Raw genomic sequence first — 22,213 nt, 5'->3', positions numbered from 1 at the left:
TGTGTTCTATTTTTGAAAGGAATGAAACTCGAAATTTCACCTGAAAGGACAGAGAAAATGTGGGAGTCTGGTGCCTAGTGTATACACAAGCCAAATCTGATTGGCTAACATTTTTAGGAGGCGAAATTCGAACAGGTCAATGATCAGGTGATCATTCAAGTTGATGTTTTGAATGTTCTTCAAATTTTATAACAGTTTTTCCAGGTAGAGTCAAGGCGATTTACAATATATTTAACAGAATTGCACCAAGGGCAAGGAAGCCTGCTCTTAGAATTCTAATTCTGACCTACGAAGGCAAGCGATTTCAAAATGGGAAAGAAGAGAAAACGCGGACAAACGAAGCAAAACTGGAGTTCTACAAATTCACGGAAACAGAAAAAGAGAAGAAAAACTCGGGGTTATGGGTTTAAGACAAAAGTACCAAAAGAAGTTCAAGAATCGCGGGTCAAGTTGTCAAACACAACGGATCGCGACATGCTCGAGTTAAAACCGTGTGAAAAGTCTAGCCCTACAAGCAGTGACTGCAATTTTACCTCTTTGAGTAACGTGAGGTTGCATGTCTGTGGAATAAGCGCCATTTTTTCTCGTCTGATCACTTGTGCAGACTTGTTTCGGCGCTCCACCGTGGGGTGCTTTAGATCAACAAGGAACGTGTTCCTTCTCCTGAACTGGCTTAAACAAGTCTTTGGTTGTGGACTGCAAACACTTGGAAAGGTTAGTTGAAAGTAAACATGCAATCTTTCTGTAAGCTGTTATAAGTTAAAGAACTTAAACTTAAGCTATATTTTATGTGAAGCACAGCTCATAGCCACTTCAGACACTTCACTTCCGGATCCTGTTGTCCAATTCTGACAATTCTGAACATTGTTTGTTATCACTGTTTATATAACAGTTTCTACTAGCAGAGAAAGATCAACTGACTTCAACCGACAGAACCCACTATGAAGAAATGATGAAAAGAGTGGGACATTTAGAGGAAGAAGTAAAATCACTGAAATCTGAACTCTTCAAGGTACACCTAACCAATATCAATGAAATATTGTAATTTTGATAAAGTAAATAACCTTATTTTCCGTATGTGTGGCCCCAAAGGGTACGTGTATGCTTTTTTAGCCATTTGGATCTGAAATCGGGGTACAATTTTGGCCATTTTGGTTTTAAATAGAATATGGTTTATTCACTCTATTCTTGAATTGGATACGTTTTTAGATGAAGCTACGTTTTCAAAATTATCGATAAGACCGTTAACAAAAGCCTTTCACAATGTCTTTCACATCGGTCTGAACTAGGGAACTAATTTTGGCAGGTCTCAAAGAGGGTATTGATTTAAGGGTCAGGTCTCAAATAGGGTATCGATTTTTTGGTCAGATCATAAATAAGGTGTTTAGAATCTGAACAAATAAACTGCAACACATGAACCCTATACATAATCTGACTTTGCTCTGTTTTTTTTATAGAAGACAACCTGTTCATGTGGAGATCATTTCTCTGGATCTGCAACGCAAGAGGAATGTGCACAAACCAGTCTTCCATTACAAATACAACCCCCTCCTCCACCCCCACCCCCACCCCCACCAGTTGTCCCTCCAGCTGCACCTCCACTAGCATTCCTCAAAAATAAACAGGTACATTAATTTTCAAAAATAATTAATAAAGATTGATATTAATAAAATTCAATTCAGTAATGGCTGCATGGTTAAATGGCATCAATTAGCATAATGCTGCAGTAGACCCAGCAATGGGCAAGGTTAAGTACCCCTTCCAGGAGAGAGTAGACAGTACAAGTCATAGAGAGCACACAGACAGTACACTGAGAGGGGGCCAAAAAAATATTGGCATAGTGCAGCCTCCCCGCCCCCACCCCACTGATTGAAACATTTGCTCTAAAGACGATTGGTTTATTTATTTTAATTTTTTTTTTTCAAAAACAGGCAAGAAAAAAAGGGGGGATCAGACCCCCATAAATCTACCCCTGGTAGACACGTAGCACAGAAATTGGCAAGGATGAGCTTCAGTGGTATGGGTTACTTTAGACCCAATGAAGCCTTGCTGATGCAGGGAAAGTCAGCAATCCTTATGTCCGAGTATATAATAATTACCTCTGCAATCATGTTGTAAAGTGAACTGTTTTATCATGTCTGGTTTTCAGACAAGATCTAAAGCCACTGATTCAAAGGAAAACAAAAACAAAACATCAAGAACATTAGTGACCCTGGAGGACCTGAAGAAAGTCAAGCTGCGAAAAGTGAAACAAGCCATAGAGAAGGACAAGGAAAATGCTGCACCTGAGTTTGAGACAACAAGCTATAAATTGCAATCTGCAAAGCCTTCACCAAACAAGCTTAATCAAAGAAATGATGTGCAGTGCATTGTTTCTTTGAGGGAGATAAAGAATGTGACATTAAAAAGAACAAAGAGGGGAACTGAGATGGAAAAAATAAAATTACGGTGAAAAAATTGTGACCTTTTATAATTTATTATTTATGGATTTATTAAGATCATTCAATCACAAGTGCATATTAGTAATAATAATTTGCCTGCATATTTTTTCTTAATCACGATGCCTCATCTATATGTACATGATTACATTGCTCAAAAATGAGAAAAATATGTGCAATAATTTCTATGGAAATGATCAGAAGCATATCACCTAGGTGATATGCTTCTGAAACGATAGATTGGAGATGCCTGTACATGGGCTACTGTTGGTATTTTTATAATTTCTTTTCAAATAACAATTTATTGTTTATCCAATATTGAATGTCCAGAAATCCTGAAGAAATGGTGGTCACGAGACAAAACCTACGCAAAGTGAATATCACCCGCAGTCCTGGCGGAACTCCTCTACTGTCTGGTAAGAGCTGTGAACATGGAACTGGCCTGACCCCGATGATGACTAGAGCACTCAGAAGAAAATTCCAGGTATAACTTGTACATGAAGTAAAACAATCTTGTAAGTTAGTTTCCTTTACACTTTTGACTCAGGTTAGCTGTGTCCAGAGGTTTCATTGATATTTTCAGCAGGAGAGCACCCGGTTTTCACAGGCAGGCAAAACTATTTGAACCGAGCTTCTTCATTAATTTGAAAAACTTTCCAGTAGATGGTCAAACCAGGTGGGCAAAATTGCCCCCACAGCTAGTTAATTTGCCTGGTGTATGGCCCTTAAAAATTAATAATTTAAAACTCCTGTGCATCATCATCTTATTTAAAGTTTTAACATTTCATAATGTAAAAAAGTATGGAATAATAATACAGCTGTGTGCTACTTCATATGTAGGTATAAGGATGATCCCAGTCCAATAATTTATTTAACTAAAGCCATTTCAAAAGGAGTCCTACTAAAACAGAACCTTTCATACGGAAGTAAGCTTGATTTGTAAGACAGACTATGAATCTACCTGTTCAAAAATGTTTAAAAAAAATTATGTTTTCCCCCATGAAAGGTTGTGTATCAAGACTCGTTTTGAAAAAGGAAATTCAATCGAAGAAAAGAGAGAACTTAAAAATTGCCAGCAGGTGACAAAAGTTATTTAAAGAAAATTTCCACATTCACCATAAGATTTGGAGTGGCCCATAAAGTCACTGACTTTGATCTCACTGGCACATTTTACAAGTATGTGTGATTATTTTCTTTTTGAAGGTAATATCTTATGTACGACTATTTTTTTTTATCTTTTTATAGCATGCACACCCTTATTCTTCACCAGATTCACCAACAGGAAAACACAAGAGACAGGTGCTACATGTAGCTTTATCGGATCATGTATCTTATGGGAGGCTTCTACCAATAAATCGATTGATATATCAGTCTTTACTCAACCAAGTATTGGTCAATACTCGATCGACCAACCGACCGACTCTTGATCGATACGTGGTTGAGTATCTACCGAGACTTGACCATCAGTCGACCAATATATAACATTAACTGGGCTATCGGTCAGTACTCAACCAAGTCTTGGTCAATATATCGACTGATGCTTGATCAAGTATTGCCTGATACTTGGTCAAATATTGACCGATGTATTGATTGATATATCAACTGATATTTTGACCCCCGATAAGATACGTGATCTGCTTTATCTACAATGTCAGGATAATCTGACTATTGTTAAGCTTTTTTGATTAAAATTGAAAACACTGGATTATCTAATTAAAAATATCATTAATAATTCAAGTAATGTTTTCTAACGTAATCATTATCTACATGTATAAAAAAAATTGCCAATTTTTTTCTTGTAATGCAACAAATGATTATTTTAATACAATCAAACCTGTATATAACTACCCTGTTTTAAGCTGCCACCCTCTATTAAGCAGCCAGTTTTCAAAGTCCCAATTTTTTGCACATACTTACGCTGTATTTGTTGCCTGTATTGGGCAGCCACCTCTATTAAGCGGCCACAATCACCCTGTAGCAGTCCTGTTTGACTTTCATTGTTATTTTTACCTGTATTAAGTGGCCACCCTAAATGTAACATCTATGAAATGACAGAATGAGATGTTTTTGTTGTGAACTAAAAGACAGAAATACAGTACTGTATACCATAGAAGAGTAGAGGACAATTTATTGGCAGCACAGTATGTTTACACAATATTACATATATTATACCGTTAAGTGACAATTAAGTTGGCTCTGAACCTTGTTTAAAGTATTGATCGCTTGAAAGAGCGTTGATTGTCCTATTGTTTCCTAACATGATGTTTTTGAAGATACGCCGTTAAAATTGACATTAGACCACACCCGCCCAGTGAGTATTTTTAGTGATCCGGCCACCTGTAGTGAGCAGCCATTTCCTTAAGTCCCAAGGGTGTCCGTTATATACAGGCCTGTATTTATGTCAAGACTTACAAGTACATTTTGAAATCTGATTGTAATACTGTGTTTTAACATGATTTGTCTTTTATTTCAGAGTTTATCTCCAATGGCTGTTTCCCCAAGCACTCCAAGTCCTTTGTTAATTAGATAACCAAATTTTAATTTTCAGAACAAAAACAAGCAATGGAAGCAATTTCAGCTGTAGAATGTGAATTCATTATTAATAGTTCATTTTAATGTTTTTAAAAAAGAAGTTTTGAAAAACAAAATTTTGAAATTTAACTGTCAGTAACAACTGGAATTTTTTGAAAAGTGACTAATCATTTTTTTAGATCATTTTATTTACAAGTTTTGATAATCAACTGGCAAATTAAGTGGAACTGATATATTTTGATATAAATATTCTTTTATGACTAAGGGTAATTAGGAATTAAATTCAAAAGTTGATTTCATTGGTTCAGACAAGGTCAATGAAAGTGACAATACATGTCATACATATTATAATTATTATTATGATCCAGTAGCCTTATATAAAATTATATTAAAGGAAAGAATAGCTAATAATAGCAGAGAGCTGAGACTTGAAAATGTGTAATGAGATTTTTACAAATTTGTGGAATTTTGAAGTCAATACTTTCAGTTTTTTGAAGTTTCTGTGAAATATTGAACATTTAATCACAGCATTAACACTGTTAGATCACCTGGGGTGTGTTCCTTTGGGATGATCAGGATAAAGATCAGTGATCCAGGATCACTCAGATCATGGTGTATTAAAGGAAACAATGAATCTGTGACCCAAGTGGATTAATCAGATCCTTTGATGTATCTTGGATCACTGATCCAGATCACCCCAAAGAAATGCACCCTAATGCTTTGGCCATAAGCATCAAGTTCACTCATATTGGCTTAATAATAATAATTATAATATTATTAATGTTATCTTGGTTATCTTCCTGGATTTTGCAAGAGGGAATGTATATAAAACTCCCAAAATAACCCTAGAAATACTAGGATTCTCAATAAATTTCTTTTTGTTTAGCTTGCATCTTCAATTTCTTTTAAACCTCCTCCCTTAGCCTGAAATGTTAGTCATCTTGCTCTTCAGCCTTTAATACCTCAGGTGAGGATAACCACAGCCTTCAAGTCAATATAATATTAGTGCTAAACTTCACTGTTGGCCAATATCAAAAGTATCAAAGAGATGTACTATGTGCAACAGTACAAGTATTTGTTTATGACCCATCAAATATTTTCACTTGCACATGATTGGTCTAAAAACAATAGCTTCCATTTGGCACCAAAATGTGCTTGGATGTTTGTACATCATCTGTTCCTCAAAGCTCACAGTTTTCCTTGAACTGCGCTCTTTGAGCTGTTCGCTTCTCAGAATATCTTATGTCCACTGACAAATATATGAGCATATTTTCGTACCACATTTTCAAGGCTATTGTTTATATAGCCTGTGAACAGGCTGCAGCTGGAATGGCTGAGAAGAAACTGACTGATGGGGTGGGAGTCGGGGTGTCGGAGGCTCTCCCCACCTCTCTTCTATCCTTTTTTTGCCCACTTTCTCTTCACCCCATCCTCGACTAGAGAGCACAGGCTATTATTCATAGTGCTTTAGGTGCGTTGAAAGCTTATATGCAGTGATGGCTAAGATGCCTTGAACATGCATTGCATGCCTATATAAAAGACAATAATTTGAATGTATAAATTGTCCAAATGATGCAACTTGTTGAAGCAACAGAATAAGAGAGCTTGATGTACTGGTAACAATACAGCTTGTTGGACATATTTGTTCCTTATTGTGGTGCAACAAGAATATTTTAGCTTTGGCCGGGAAGAATTCAGTTGCCGACAACCTGGAACGGGATACCTTGGCCAGGAGAAACTGGGACCAAAATTAAGATGGCGGTTCGTGCGTTCAGTTGCAGTAAGAGGATGAAACGAGAATATTTCAATGTTTTTAACCAATTAAGCGGACGACTGTTTACAACAAAGATCTCAGAAAAATGTGCTGGAGATGTCAAATGTTCTCAACTGCGAAAAAGAGGGCTGTTAAAAGTAAAGGGAAGGGATACCGTCAAGTTTTTACAAGGACTGGTCACAAACGATGTGGAGTCCTTCCACAATGAGGAAAGAAAAACGTTGTATGCTATGTTCTTGAACGCTAGTGGGCGTACATTATACGATGTCATCTTCTACAAGCATGATAACAGCGGGGATGTTCCGGCCTTTTTTCTGGAGTGTGATTTGAACGCAATACCTGACTTGACGAAGCATTTGAAGATGTTTAAACTTCGAGCTAAAGTGGACATTTTTCACGCTGAAGATTATCAGCCCTGGGTGATGTTCTCAACTTCAGGGGCAGTGGATATAAAGAATGCTTCCAGCGGTTCTGATATTTGCGTGTTTGAGCAGGATCCTAGGCTTGAGCAGCTAGGATTTCGCATGGTGTTGCCGAAGGGTTCAAGTCCGTGTGTTTGTTTCGAAGATGTCTATGAGACAGGAGATACATTCGAGTATGATGTGCATAGAGCCAAGCTGGGAGTGTGCGAGGGTGTGGATGAAATACCGCCTGGCAATGCGATGCCACTGGAATATAACATTGCCTATCTTAATGGAGGTATATGTCACATTCATCACATACACCAGCTAGATACATGTATAATTTTTTAACCCTAACTTCCCACTCCCCTTTTAACCAGGGCCAAGCTGGGTGTGTGCAAGCGTGTGGTGAAACAGAGGGCCCAACATGGGTTTGTGATGCGGGATGAGAGTAAAAATGAAGACAGGATACAGAATGACTGAAATTTTAATGGTGGGATGCAGGATAAAAAATGTTTCAGCAGGAATGGGATTTGCTCATTTTTAACAAATGGGATGTTTTAAAATTCGCGATGGGATTTGATAAGTTACAAGTTACAAACGTTACATGGAGAACTGCGACTGTAACTAGACGGGATTGAAATATAATATTCTGACTGGGGCGGGATGGCGGGATCAAGACAAAAAATAAATATTAGTGGGATACGGGATTGAAAAAAGCTATGTTGGACCTTCGGAATACTGCTAGTCTGCAAGTACACTGTGCACAACATTTATGGCAGTTTTTTCCATTGGAGAAAGTTTCTTGCAATTTGTCTCACAAATTTGACACTGTTACCAGAAGTTCTACAAAGCAATTCTTCAGATTCTGAGAGTAACCCTTTCCCCATTCCCTTCTACCAAAATCAGGACTTTAACATGCAACACAATTGCTGCAATATTTTTAACATCTTAGAGATGTGTCGCAGTTGTTACTCTAGGTAGCAATGCAACTGTGTCCCAACAAAAATATTGAGACTAGTTGCTCAGACTTAGTGCCTTTCCAGAGGCAGTTGCTGACTTGTAAAGTGATTACTCTGATGTATGATAAGGATGATTTTTGTACACTTCCAACGTTTTGTCAGAAGCGTGATGTTTTGGGAAACTTTCTAAAAATACTTCTACAGGTCGTATTCAATATGAGAGTGATCATACATGGAGCATCTTATTTTAAATTCACAAGCCATCTAAATCATTTTTTAAATTATTGCATTATCAGCAACTTGATTGCAATGCTCAATCAACATAACCTTATAATTCTCTGGCATATTTGTTAAAAAATAGTAGTCTCTGTATCCAAATTTTGACATGAATGCAAATTTTGGTTTAAATTTGGTGTTGGATTTTTTTCCCTTTGTTTCAGTTTGTGATAATAGATGAGACCAAGAATAATAGAAATTAAGTTTCAGAAATAGTAATAGGTTTCCTACATTTCCCTACTCCAGGGTTCTCCCAAAAATTTCAAATAGCCGGAGAAAAATTTCAAGTAGGCAGCGATAATGTCTTTCCTAAAGTTGCCGAGGCAACCCCCAAAAACGTATGTATATTTTCCCTGAGTAGCCGGTGTGCCCAGGTCAAGTAGATGGCAATTTTTGCCAGTTGCAGGAGCTTGTGGAGAACCCTGCCACTCCATAACCAGCTCAAATCTGAGAAGAAGGATTTTTTTTTTGGCGGGGGGGGGGGGGGGGGGGGGGTGGGTGAAAGAATAATTTTGAAATACACAAAACAGGACATTTACATGTATGTCAATAGACTAACCCTGAATTCAACTTTTTTGCAAGTTTGATATCTATTTTCATAGAGAGTAATAAACATTTTTTTCGTACAGTTTCATTTCATAAAGGTTGCTACCTTGGACAAGAATTAATAGCCAGAACACACCATACTGGTGTCATAAGAAAACGAACAGTACCATTTAAGCTGATGGACCATAAAGCTGATTCAAGTCACTTTGAAGCAGATTCAAGGGTAAGGAATTCAAAGGGAAAAGCTGCCGGCAAGGTTTGTACAATTTATGGTCAGTATGGTGTGGGCCTGATGAGGCTGGAGATGTTAAAAAAAGAGGAGGGACTTTTTATAAAGAATAAGGAGGACAAGGACATTGAGATTGTAGCATTAGTACCATCTTGGTGGCCTGAAGAGGGTCATGACTCTACATGAAGAGCTGTGGTAGATCTACAATGCAGTGGGAGAGAGTCATATTGAGAAATGTGTAATAGAGGTATCTAAAAGATGTTTTTAACATTTAAAACACTTAATTGTCAATAGAGCAGTGCTATTTACCAAGTTAGTAGGAAACAGCTGAGATGAGAAATAGATTAAGAGTGAACAGTTTTCCAATAAGCAGACATCATTTCAAAATTTACTGATTTACATGTACCTCAGTCCCTTTTAAAGTGTCTGCTTCTAGTGTGAATCTAGACAGATCATGTTCTCTGTTCTTGCCTGATCACAAGTTAGTGTGGATCTGGCCCTCTGCAAATTTCCCAGATTACATCTTAGATCTATCCCAGAAGACTTAAAACATGTAGAAGACTCAGAAATTTTGGGGTGTGTTGAATTCAAGTACAAGAGTTCTTACAGGGTTAGCACCTAAGCACCTAAAGTTTCTCGGGCAGTTGGTACGGTTCAATCAGTCATTGATTAATCTGAATCATTTGCCCAGTTGTGGCACCTTTTAATTTACAGTTTTACACAAGATTTAGAATACATGTATACATGCACATATGTGTGTGGTTTCTACATGTAATTTGTAAAATAATGTAGAGTCCTATTTTGCATGAATGATGTAGTTTGCAGTCATAAAGTTTTTGGTTGGTAGTTGTTGCTACTAGATTATCTTATGGAAAGTGTAAAACATTACTGTTGCAAAATTTGCACTGTGATGAATATCAGTTTCTTTTGGGTGACTTCTTGACTTCTTGTAAATGTGTTTTTCTTGTTGGATGTGTCTCGTAGAAATTAAACCCAGACTGTTCAGTGCATAAGTCGTATGTTGACTTTTATTTAAATAATTAGTAACTCTTTCAAATTAGGTGATCTGAGCACAAACACTTATGGTCATTACACCACTTTAACAGACCCGTTTTTGTCAATGGTGATGACTTTTAATGCCCTAAGAACCTGAAAAGAAAAAATAAATAAACTTAAACTTATGTACATAGATTGTGCGATGAATTGTAATTGCTTCTACTATGAACAGATACTATGAACAGTCACAATCTTAAGTATTTAAAATGCCCCAAGAACTTCAAGCATCAACTTGCACATTAAGGTGGCTGAACACAGTTTTTGATACCTGTGTTTCATTCACCTTTTTCTCTAAAACCCTTGATCCCTCGGTCGTCAAAAATGGCAGCAAGCTAGTTAACAAGACAAACTTTAGTGTTTTGATGGTTAAGCTAAGTTAAGTATGTGCCGTTACCATGCCAACATGAATAAATATAAACAAGCCTTTAAAATCGGTTTTGTTTATTTGCAGATAATCTAGTCATTAGATTTTTTTATAATTTGCATGCAACAAGCTTGTAACGATTCTCACAAGTTAACACCATTTTGCTAATAATTTAACAGAACGATCTTTAATTATCTCTTGTTGAAGGTTCACTGGAATATCTAGAATTTCCTTTGTTAAAGTTCAATTATTTTCAATAATCCAGTTACTTATTTCCTAAAGTATTTTCGTGCCAAATTTCGTGAAATTCTAATGAGTGGTTCTCGAGAAATAGGCGTATTTCCGAGAATGCAATTTTCATTCAATCGCAATTTTTTGACTTACTACGCATGCACTGCATTTAACTGGGTTCTTTCAGTAAGAAAGAAAAAGCTGAGAATTGCTGGGTTCTTTGCATCATTACCTTTTCTGACATATCTTTGTAATAAAAGACCAAAGCCATCAATACGCTGTGTTCAATTATAGAGAAAAATAGCACAGATACTGCTGGTGTTGAGTAAATAAAATGATCGCTCTATTGATGGCATGTTTGTTGTTTGCAATCCTTGTGCGTGCGCTGAATTGCATCAGCAAAAGCGCGTGCGAAAACTGTGTTTGGCCAGCTTAATTTTGTTGAATAGTTGAATGTAATTTTTTAGCAGGTTGAATGAAATATCTTTTCTTATGTATCTTTGAATCTTTAATATAATTATGGAAGTAGCATTTCTATCTTTGATGTATTCATTGCTACTATAGAATTTCAATTATTTTTATAGTTTTTCAATTTGTATTTTTCGTTTCTATTGTAGCTGAAAAACCCACTTAGGGAGCTTCAATAAAGTTTGTATTGTATGTTTAGAAAACAGTCCTAAGAAAATATGCACGCTGATTGGTTAAAAATTGTGTTTCTATAACTCGATGGAAACACAGAACTAGCACAAGCTGTTGACGAAATGATGGCAAGAGCAAAGAGAATTTACAGTTTTATAATCCAAGTTAACAAGTTCTTTTCCTTTTTTTCATCGCATTGTTTTCTAAAAGAAATAGAAAACATGTTCTCCGTGTTTCTATCGAGTTATAGAAACACTTGTGAAAGTTTGGAAGAACTCAAAAAAGCTGTGGAAACACTCGCCTGTGGCTTGTGTTCCCATAGCATTTCTCATTCTCCCAAACTTCCACTTGTGTTTCTTTAAATCAATAGAAACACAGAACATGTTTTCTATTTCTTAAATGTATGTATGTATGCTTCTTCATGACAGAAATGTTAGTTTGAAACTTATCCTTGTGCCTGTGTTACCATTCCCTATCAATGTTTCCTAAACTTTTCATAGGCTCTGCAAGTTTATACTTACAAGTCTCGTTTACAAGAGCATGCCTCCAAACAACTTTCAACACACTTCCACCTAATAATAGACCAATAGTATTTTATAACTAATAAGTAACATCGTGCTTACCTTCAGTTTAGCTTCTCCAGTAGCTCCAGTTACCTTGAGTCCCATTTTGGTCATATCTTTGGGAGAAAGACTTGAACTAGAGGAACATTGTTCAAGAAAATCAGTTGTGAAAAATCAAAGTTTAACATAGTAAGATTATTTGCAGTAACAAAATTATCGAATTGTTTGGTTTCCTAAGATAATGTTTTTAGTACTATTGAAATAATTATGCAAAACTTAGCCACACACATAACCCACACACAATCATGTGGGACACTAACTTTACTTACTATTAATAATTATTTCCTCATATGGTGTGCTGAAACACTTCAGCCAATCACGGAATTGTAAGGCCCTGGGATACACATACATCTGGTACACACTACTGGGATATACAACAGATGCCTTGTGCCATAATAAAAATTATTAAATTTAGAGGAAAAGGCACAGTCAGCCTTCCCTGTCTTCATTCGGGTCATCTATCCTGGTCAAATTGGAATCTAAAAATGTTGGTTTTTCATTATGTCGCTCTGTTGTGAATGTTATATCAGTGAATAGAAGATTAAATGTATTGCTTTCTATTGGTGTGTTGTGAAGACCACTTTCTGGTAACTTAATTTTCAATAATTGTTTTTTTTTTTATGTATTACTGATATGCACTTGCAGCAAACCATACAATTCTGCCTGTTTCTGCACCTAAAAATAACACTTAAACATTATTTTCACCTGTTTTTGTTTTTCTTGAAGTGATGAAACAGAACTTCATAAACCTAAAACAACAGATAATTACATACTTGTATGTTAGCCTATGCCAACAACTGATGACTGAATAACATTAACAAAATTTGAAAAAAAAATATGAAACAAACAGCACAAAACATCCAGCATGTTGTGTCTGCCATCAAGACAATTTCAACAATTACTTCCTTTTCCAGGAAGCTAAATGTACAACACCTGAGATTTTCTTTATGATCTTAACTGCAGTCAAGTAACCATTGTGATGGTAATGATTGTAATGGTGATCGCAGCTCCATTGCAAACACAGTTGTAAGTGTGCGTGTATCAAACACGTGTAGGTAACAAGAGGTTAAGAATTTCACTATAAATTTTCACAGAAATTAGATCACTGACAAATGTGGAGGACAGGAAACTACAGGTTAAGACTTCCAAGTAATAAGTTTTCACAGACTGAAATTAAACCAAAACATTAAATGTGAATTTATTTAAGGACCAAATCAGACTATAGGGGATTTGTTTTCAGTGGCTGTGAGAAAGCGAGGTAACCAGAAATTTTGATTACCCTGGTAAAGTTTCAGATAATTATTTAATTTTTAGTTTTCTTATAAGCACTTTCTGTTATAAGTATTGATTTTTAACTGCTGTCTATCTTCAGTCATACAGTATGTAGCGGAGCTCCTGTGCGGCGAAGGCATGTGAGCAGAGCCCCCTACTGTACCTGAAAATTGTAACCCATTGATCTCAAAAGTTTTGGTTGTCATGTGACTGTTTCATGTCTGGACTCATATCTTGAAACATAAGAGAGAAGTACCATCACCATAGGTACATCTTTGATATTGGACATCCATGTGATGCTAACTATTAATTGACAGCTGTCAAACCAAGGTCTCTGCTGACCAGTACCACAGACCATATTGCAGGCTCAGGTTTAGAGGTCATCGAGATCGTGGTTTTTTTTAAGTTAACTGCTGACCAGGTACTGGTTTTCGATTGGATTGGCTTAAGCCAGGTTAATACTCTGGGGTGAAGGAGGAAGTATATGCAAAGGCAAAATTTGGGCACAAATTAACCCCTGGTGTGTTTTTTACTTTTTTTCTGACATATTCCGTGGACAGTCATCTCTTGGAAAGTCCCTGATATATTGAGTACGTAATTTCTACAATCTTGGAAAAATTAGGCACGCTTATTGGACATAGTTTGTAAAAATTTAACTGGAAAAAATAGTGAAACCACGTGCTGAACAATTACCTGCTCACAATTGATCATTTTTTGAGTTTCTGATCCAGGTCAAACAAATTAGGACTCTTTTTCCTTTATGGTTAACTAACTGCAACCAGGAGTTCCACTTTCAGGCTTGGCTAAATCTATATATTACATGAATCTTGAAGACATGATTGATCATCACACTTATACACACAACGCAGTTGCAAAATTTAAGCCTCATTTTATTTTTCAGGCTAAAATTTCACAACTGCTTAAGTTGTGTGTGTAACTGCAATCATGATCAATCATGTCTTCATGTCTCTTTCTGCAGTTCAAATATATGATCTTTCATATATTGACTTGTATACATGTACCTTGTTAACATCATGAAGTTTCGCCCGTCCCCTTACTAGCTTGGACACTGTCAAAAACTCTTTTTCATTGATAGGAAGAAGTTCTTTTGTTCCTCTACAAATGGGTTTGTTAGCAGCTTCTGAAAGGAAAATAGTCAATGTGTCAATCTTCAAGGCAACAATTTTTGTCAATAGCTTGTTGCATTATTTTCTTCTAGCGCCATAATTATAATCATTTGACCCCTCAAGCTGGTTTTGGCATATAACAATTATTACTATTGATTCAAGGCATCTGTTGAAATGGCTTTTTTACAGGCAGTTGCACACATCATTCGTTTCAGCTGCGAATTCAAAAAAAGTGATCATATGGTGACAAACATCTCTTGGCTACAGGACCCTAGAGTTTGTAGAACAGCGGTTGCAATTAAAAGTACCGAGTTTGATGCAAATCTTATCCATGCAATGGGTTTTTCATGAATCTGTCAAACTCTTCTCGGTCACATAACATGAATTGTATTTTGCTAGACAGTGCAAAACACAACAAACTTGCAAACAAATTGTGAAGCACCTTCCCTGATGGCAGGAAAGATTCACTCATTACACAATCATGAAATTTGTGATCGCATGATCTCACTTTTTGAATCTGCGAATGAAATCAAATAATGTTATGAGCAGCAGCCTGAAAAAAAGCCATTTCAACAGACATCTGGGATCAATACCAACAACTGTTATTAATTTTACTGATTATTTTAATAAATAGTAAAAATAATAATAAAATTAAAAATATTATATCAGTAAAATTAATGATAATAAATCAAACAATATTTATTTTAGTAATAATTTTATCAAATTGCTGAAAATCAAAATTAGTTGAGGGATTGCCTCTGAGGAAGTTTCACAGGTAAGAAGTTTAACTTCTAGTTAACAGCTTACTGCAGTAAGCTACAATTTCCTCACAGAATGTGCTCTGTTATACATGTACAAGCAAATTCATATTCTAAGAAGCTTGTTGGGTTGCCAATGAAATGAGGAATAAATGTTTGCAGAATTCCACAATTATTCCATCCAAGCCTAATAAATGCAAAGCAGTTTCATGAAGAATGAACTAAAACATGCTTTCTAATTGATTTTTTTCCCCTATATTTATTTATCCATAGAATTTTCTCATTTTTGCCTGGAAGTCTAGGAAAGTCACAAACTTCCTTGCAACACACTTGCATTACTTCACTTCTTTCGACGTTCTGACTTGTACCTTGTTGTTGTATGCTCTCTGTTCTAACAGACTTGTTTTCTTTGTCATCTTCATCACTGCTCTGTTCTGAACTGGATGTTTCTTGATTGGGCGACAAAAGAAAATTTTACCATTATCAGTCAGTAGTATAATAATCAGGAATCATGAAAATATTTAACTACTATTAAATAAAATTATGGAAGAGATATTATTAATTACAGGTCATGTTGATTTAACTTACCTATTCTTAAACAGTTCACTGATGCTCGTAAAAATAGTTCATCATCATTTTTGTCTGATACCTTTTGGGGGAAAATGATATTTTTCAATAACATTGAATTGTATCTTTCACATCACTTCTTGTAAGTCAACCGGGTAAATGATGTTTGTTGGACTAAAGCTTCTTTTACTTTAAGTTTAACTTAAGTTACTCATATGTTGATAATAGGGTCTGTCACTTGGAAGTAGTGTGTATCTCTCTGTGATTTACAACTGACTTGCAGAACTTGGAAATAACTAAACATTGCTAAAGAGGTGCTCAATATACAGGACTGGTGTACGTATAACTTTACTTGTAGTTTCAAGTAACAGTATTGAAAGCTCTCATTTGGTATTAAACTATTACAGTAACTATTCACATAGCTTTTGCAGGTTCAGTTAAATATGAAATCAAATCTTCCCTTTACTTGAGATAAGATGAGTTTTTAATGAGAATTTTATACTTACCATAAGTCCTGCACATTTTTGTGAGTGATGTAAAAGATTTTGACAGGCCAGCATCTGATTCCCGAGTGCATCCTGTATTTCCTGATTTTATACAAGGTAAAATACATGTACCACTGAGAAAAGAAACTGATGCAATAGGCATGTAATTTATCATATAGAGAGGAGTGTCTTACTGGAAAATAGACCACTCATAAAATTCATATGAAACAACATCTGGGACCCAAGTGGCGTATTTTCCATATCCTCACCTGTCCAGTGAAGATATTCATAAAGTTATTTCTCATTTTTTCATGGTTGCTTGTGCAAACAGTCACGTGGTGGCTTGAAGATATGAATTTTATTTTCTCATCTTAAAAACAATATTTTTAATAATTGCTGTGCTTGTTCATAAAATATTGTTTTAACCACTCGAAAATAAAATTCACATCTTAGCCCCACCATGTATAGGCTGTGAACACTGAATGACAGCCAGAAATATGTCTGCGTTCGCAGGCCACACCATGTCATCTTCTCTACAATGTATGTATAATTATTAGCTAATAGATAGCTTCCAAAAGGAGGCAGTTAGTCATGGTTCCAGCCATACATGTAGAATTTAAGTGTACACATTCTCTGGCCCTGAGGCATTTGCTTATCAGAGGTTTGACTGTTATTATATTATTATTTGTAATCTTTAAAAAAGATACAGTTTTCAACAATATTCTCTAATTAACAATTAGATTATTCACTCTCGATTTCTATGTTCAACTAGTTCAACTAGTTGATGAGGCCGAAGGCCGAATCAACTATCAACTTGGCCAAAGGCCAAATCAACTATCACCTCATAGAAATCGAGAGCGAACAATCTAATTATTGTTTTAGTAGAATTCTAACTGAAATTTACTTAAAATAATGGTTTCCAAGAACTTCTCGACATACTATTAAACTTTGTGCCTCAGAAAGATCGCTCGGATTGAATTGTCATTTGAAATTGAGGTTGTGTGCATGTGCTCATCACTTTTTTCAATAATTTCAAGATTTTAAAGTCAAGAAACCGTTAATGTTTTTCTTTTAGTCTTCTCAGGAATTAATTTATCCATTTGCATCAAAATGTTCCTTCACAACTGTTAAAATGAGAAAAATGTCGCCATTTCGTAGAAGACCTCCGGCCACTGCACTCTAATTAACAATTAGAACCGTAGCCCTTGCAGGCTACGGGTCAATAGCCCATGAGGCGAAGCCGAATGGGCTATTGACCCGTGGCCCTTGAGGGCGAAAGGTCTAATAATTGTTTTAGTATCACCCAACTAGTCGGACAGAAAAGGCAATGATAAAGTTAGCAAATACAAGTTGAAGAAATATCTATTTGGGAATAAAACGAAAGAAAGCATCACGCTCAATTGCGCCAATTTCGCTACTCGAGGACTATTACTAATAGTCCTCTAGTAGCATAGCCAATCAAAATGCAGGATTTGCATTAGTCCTCTAGTTGGGTGATACTAATGGCTGATAGTATATGAGTAGCTCAGCCAATCAGATTGCAGCATTTGCATTAGTATACTAGTAGAACTCTACTAATGAAAAATATCTGTGGAAGAAGACTACACTGATTAATGTTCCTGGATTATTTTTACAAGAGAACCTCACCTTATTTTTTTTTTTCTGTTAGAACCTTGCACTATTATAATAATTTTAAGATGAAGCTGAAACTCAGAAGGTCATTTTTAATTTACAAACCCATTAATAAATAAATACAACACATCCTCAGACAGAAACATCAATTACCAGTACACCAATATCAGCTGTAACATGAACCCCAGAATAGAAAGGGAGACAGAGGTCAAAGACAACATCAGTGGATGGTTGATAGCAAAAGAATGAGCACAGACAATAATTATTGATTAAATGATAAGGGATTTTTCCATTGACATTATTTTTACTTGTATTTCAAGTGGCAAGACTGGTCAGTGCCATGGACTGCCTGTCTATAATAATTACTGAGTTTCCATAATCTACAAATAAAACTGCTTATATTTCTCATGCCTACCTGCTGTTGGGATTGTATCCAGGTGGCTTGTCCAGAGAGATGTTTAAATCTTGTTTTGGCTTGGTTTATTCTCTGTAAGATCTTTATGGGATTCAGCTAAATGTTCACAGGGCAGAATTAAACAGAACTGAATTTAATAACATGTTAATATATTTTTCTAAAGGAGCAATTACACATGATTGCTATAAAATTATTTAGTACATAATATGATGTGCAAGAGCATCATGTTCCTCAAATTATACCTTTCAATGTGAAAAAAATTTCCACGACCTGGACTGACTGTTCCTATATATTTACCCATATGTCTGGGACAACAAAAAGTAAATGTAATAGTGGTATTAACCAAGTAGTAGCAAATTGATAACAACAATATCCGACTGGCAAGTCTTGACATCATTTTTATCTTCATAGGTGTTATCATTATTCATGTTAGTTTTGTTCCTTTAACCTCATTTCAATTTGTTGGTGTAAACTGCATTCATGATTGAAACATCTTCGCATCTTCTTTAGAGGACTTTTGCAATCTTCGGTTATCTTCAGAAATTTTCAGAAAATGTTTGGAAAATATTCAGAAATGTTTGTCTGGCCTTTGAACAACTTTGAAGAACCTTTGGAAATCTTTAGAAAGTGGTCAAAATCACCTAAAACATGTTATGTATTGTGAGAATTTTATATAATAAAAAGAAAATTACATGGTTGCTTGGAGATACAAAATTTCTCTTCTCATGTTGAAAAATATTTTTATTACTCGAAGAGAAATTTCGTACATCAGGGTAGCTATGTAATATCCTCTATAGTTGAAGTCTATACAGGCTTTTAGCCAGATGGGTGCTTTTAGCCAGATCGGTTTTTTTTTTTTTCGCTCATTTGAGCTGAGGCCCTTTATAACATTTTGGACAGCCACTTTTCAAAGTATTACGCACCAAGAGCCTGTCTTTAAAGCCCGTACCTTATGACATAGGACGTCAAACAATGTTTCTTTGAATCTAGTATAGTATGCTTACAATTTTAAAGTTTTAAAACTGGAAACAGGATTCAAGTTGACACAAAAACAAGGGTATAGGCATTAAGCATACTACAACAGAAACATTTCAAGACAATTCAAATTAATGACAAACCTGTTCCTGGCCATTTTCTGCAAACTGCTGTGAAAACTCTGTTTCTAGTCTAAGAGAGATGTAGTTGAGATCTGAGTCAGCCTTCTGAAACTGTTTAGAAAGAAATTAGATAATGATGTTGGACAATTATTATCACAATAGCTTACACTGTCCACCTGTATACATTCTACTCACAACCCTTGGTACATGATGTGCTCAAAAAATACAAGTCTCCCTACTGATAATAGGAGTGACAAAATTAATGCTAAATTCAAGACTTGCTGTGATGCCAAAACCTTTGTTTCAAAATCCAAGACTGACACTTAAACGGTATTATTCTCTTAAATGAATTAAACACATAAAAGCAAGACTCAATGGGAGTCATTGTGGACATAGAGGTTTTCAAGATTTCAAGATCAAAACAAAAGCTTCAAAGACCCAAGAGTTTAAAACATAAAATCCTAGGTGTCTTTTAGGTAGTCCTTCACATAAGCCTTATAGCTGGCTTCCCTAGGCTTCCTTGCCTTATACATTTGATATGTTGTAAATATATTACTTTATAAATGGAAAAATAAAACAAGAACATGAACAAACTGACTCTACATCAGACCGAGTGACTCATAGGTACATGAACCAGAGTCTTAAGCATGAAATAATAGGCCTTATCACGGTTTTCGACACCATCTTGACGGGTAGGCAAAGCAGTCAGAAATTACAGTGTTTGTATGGGAATCCAATGGCAAATAACTTTTTCCAAAATTGATACATTTGTCTGTAAAATTTGGCTGGGTAGAAGGATGTCTAGACGCGTTTCGCAGGAAAAAAAACAGACAAATGTATGGAAAATTAGAAAAATTAACTGAGCATCTTCTAACCAAGCGACATCCTTCAAACTTGGTGAATACAATCTTCTACCTAGTATTTCAATGTTTTGATTCACAAATTGGCTGGGTAGATGGACGTCTAGAGGTGGTTCGTGGGGAAAAAAAATACAGACAAATGAATGGAAAATTAGAAAAATTAACCAAGCATGTTCTAACCAAGCTAACTCCTTCAAACTTAGTGAATACAATCTTCTACCTAGTATTTTAACATTTTGATTCACAAATTGTGTAAATTTTAATTTTGGAAAAAGTTATTTGCCACTGTAATCCCTAACTGCTTTGCCTACCCGTCAAGATGGCGTCAAAAACCGTGATAAGGTCTATTAGTTTGGAGTGTTTCTACTCCACCATTACATCAAGTGACAAAGCTCAAATGTCTGTGCGGTACCAAGACTTAGCTTATACTTAACTAATAGGTAACCTTATACAAGTACGACATTCATGAGTGTAGAAATTTTTCAGCTGAAATCTCTTTACATCCTCTCAAACCTGCCGTAGACACTATTTCAACAAATACATAGATTTCAGCAACTGTAACTTTCCAACACATACGTCACCCCGATCTCTACTTTCAGCGTAGCAACTGGATAAATATCATACGCTTATCGTCCTTATTGATCATGACTTTCAATTTTCGTATTTGGCGCCAAAAACAGCGACACTCGTGCTGGGGAAAAACGTTTCCATACGAGCAAAGAATTGAAAGAAAATATCACGGAAAACATGATGCACAGTACACATTATATGTCCATTTGATACACAAACAGTTCTAAAACGGCGACAAAAAGGAGGTTATAATTACCAAAGCTTCCAGTTTATCAACGGCAGGCTCCATGGCTGACATTTGGATTAAATTGATATGTTATGTAAAAAGCACGAAAAATAATACTAGCCCCAGGGCTCAGGGACGAATATAGGTCGGCAATGCGTACGTGTAGGAATGAGCAAAAAACTCGTACGATACGTGACACTGAAGAAAAGTCGGATATAAGGCTAAAATGCTCTGAAAAGTGTCAAATTTGTTCTGTTAAACTAAACTTTTCGGGTTTAGCCCTTCTTCAGTAGGTGGATTTAGCCACACCATACAAAAAACTGTACGCGTACGCACGCACGGAAAGGGCGCGCATGAAGTACAAAGTAAACAAATAGGAAAACGACTGTTTTAGCCGACGTAAGTGTAATACGCGCTAGACCCAAAGTCACAAAAAATTGAAGTTAATGTTCAGTCCGTTCGGTCGAAGCGTGCCCAGTTTGAAGATTAATCTCATTTCATGCTGCTAGCGGCTGATGTTACTGCAAAAGCACTGTTTCAAGCCACAGACCACGATGTCATCGAGAGAGTGGGAGACGGAGTTGAAATGTTCCGCGGCTACGGGAAACCCACGCGATCGGTTTCAAATGCTGCGGAGGTGCTCTCTGAAATGTTCCCGTAGTCGCCTTCCATTCTCTCCGATGTATAGACAATTGCAGCGACGACAAGAAATGCAACACACAACATTCTCAGACTGACAGGTGAAGTGGTCACGGATGTTCTGTGCGTTTTTCGTCCCTTGTAGAAAAGTGTGAGAAGTTATGTGCTTGCATGTCTGGCATCGAGGCCGTCGGCAGGGCAATAAACCGTGTGCTTGCACCCTCTATTGTTGAGATTTCAGGCGCCGCTCTCGTCCTTTTCATTTGATGTCGTTGGTAGAGTGCTTATAAGCTATTAGTGTTAAGTGGACTCCAAATATGCAACTAGACCCACCCACCCCCACTCCCTTCCCGACTTCCATATTGTAAGCCCTAACACCCGTTGAAACGTAAAATTCCTTGGGAATAATTTTAAACGTGGCTCGCTCCCCGATAAAGAACCACTTACCCCAGGAAAGAAAAATGCCACCCCAAAGGTGTTTTGGTTAAAAACAA

General features: G+C 36.2%; 3 protein-coding genes across 3 annotated transcripts; 2 read left to right on the top strand and 1 right to left on the bottom strand.

Moving 5' to 3' along the window:
• Positions 1-128: 128 nt before the first annotated feature.
• On the top strand, positions 129-5,855 carry LOC145462691 (uncharacterized). Its single transcript, XM_081446269.1, has 7 exons — positions 129-714; positions 893-1,012; positions 1,458-1,625; positions 2,150-2,448; positions 2,769-2,922; positions 3,684-3,737; positions 4,912-5,855. The coding sequence occupies exons 1-7, from the start codon at positions 310-312 to the stop codon at positions 4,966-4,968; spliced, it is 1,257 nt and encodes a 418-aa protein (XP_081302395.1). The 5' UTR covers positions 129-309; the 3' UTR covers positions 4,969-5,855.
• A 96-nt stretch (positions 5,856-5,951) lies between these two features.
• On the top strand, positions 5,952-9,946 carry LOC145462692 (iron-sulfur cluster assembly factor IBA57, mitochondrial-like). The gene is made up of 2 exons (XM_081446270.1): positions 5,952-7,443; positions 9,013-9,946. The coding sequence occupies exons 1-2, from the start codon at positions 6,726-6,728 to the stop codon at positions 9,342-9,344; spliced, it is 1,050 nt and encodes a 349-aa protein (XP_081302396.1). The 5' UTR covers positions 5,952-6,725; the 3' UTR covers positions 9,345-9,946.
• Positions 9,947-9,959: 13 nt separating this feature from the next.
• On the bottom strand, positions 9,960-22,210 carry LOC145462693 (SKA complex subunit 2-like). The gene is made up of 10 exons (XM_081446271.1): positions 21,111-22,210; positions 19,446-19,535; positions 18,328-18,423; positions 16,302-16,382; positions 15,817-15,877; positions 15,597-15,677; positions 14,366-14,484; positions 12,777-12,820; positions 12,072-12,147; positions 9,960-10,307 (listed from the first exon to the last, which is right to left on the bottom strand). Exons 1-10 carry the CDS (start codon positions 21,150-21,152, stop codon positions 10,248-10,250), a joined length of 750 nt encoding a protein of 249 aa, XP_081302397.1. The 5' UTR covers positions 21,153-22,210; the 3' UTR covers positions 9,960-10,247.
• Positions 22,211-22,213: the final 3 nt, after the last annotated feature.

This window comes from Orbicella franksi, chromosome 12 (genome assembly GCF_964199315.1).
Source record: "Orbicella franksi chromosome 12, jaOrbFran1.1, whole genome shotgun sequence".
Lineage (NCBI taxonomy): Eukaryota > Metazoa > Cnidaria > Anthozoa > Scleractinia > Merulinidae > Orbicella > Orbicella franksi.
This window is presented reverse-complemented; position numbering and strand designations above follow the sequence as displayed.

What these genes read in the sequence shown, in the direction of transcription:
- LOC145462691 (XM_081446269.1), top strand. Translation starts at nt 310, where the DNA reads ATGGGAAAGAAGAGAAAACGCGGACAAACGAAGCAAAACTGGAGTTCT. An exon ending in CATTCCTCAAAAATAAACAG is followed by an intron (nt 1,626 to 2,149) that starts GTACATTAATTT and finishes TCTGGTTTTCAG; the next exon opens with ACAAGATCTAAAGCCACTGA. An exon ending in CACTCAGAAGAAAATTCCAG is followed by an intron (nt 2,923 to 3,683) that starts GTATAACTTGTA and finishes ATCTTTTTATAG; the next exon opens with CATGCACACCCTTATTCTTC.
- LOC145462692 (XM_081446270.1), top strand. Translation starts at nt 6,726, where the DNA reads ATGGCGGTTCGTGCGTTCAGTTGCAGTAAGAGGATGAAACGAGAATAT. An exon ending in CATTGCCTATCTTAATGGAG is followed by an intron (nt 7,444 to 9,012) that starts GTATATGTCACA and finishes TTTTTCGTACAG; the next exon opens with TTTCATTTCATAAAGGTTGC.
- LOC145462693 (XM_081446271.1), bottom strand. Translation starts at nt 21,152, where the DNA reads ATGTCAGCCATGGAGCCTGCCGTTGATAAACTGGAAGCTTTG. An exon ending in AAAAATGTGCAGGACTTATG is followed by an intron (nt 15,878 to 16,301) that starts GTAAGTATAAAA and finishes TTCCCCCAAAAG; the next exon opens with GTATCAGACAAAAATGATGA. An exon ending in CTGGAGAAGCTAAACTGAAG is followed by an intron (nt 10,308 to 12,071) that starts GTAAGCACGATG and finishes TTTTCTTTTCAG; the next exon opens with GTTCTTAGGGCATTAAAAGT.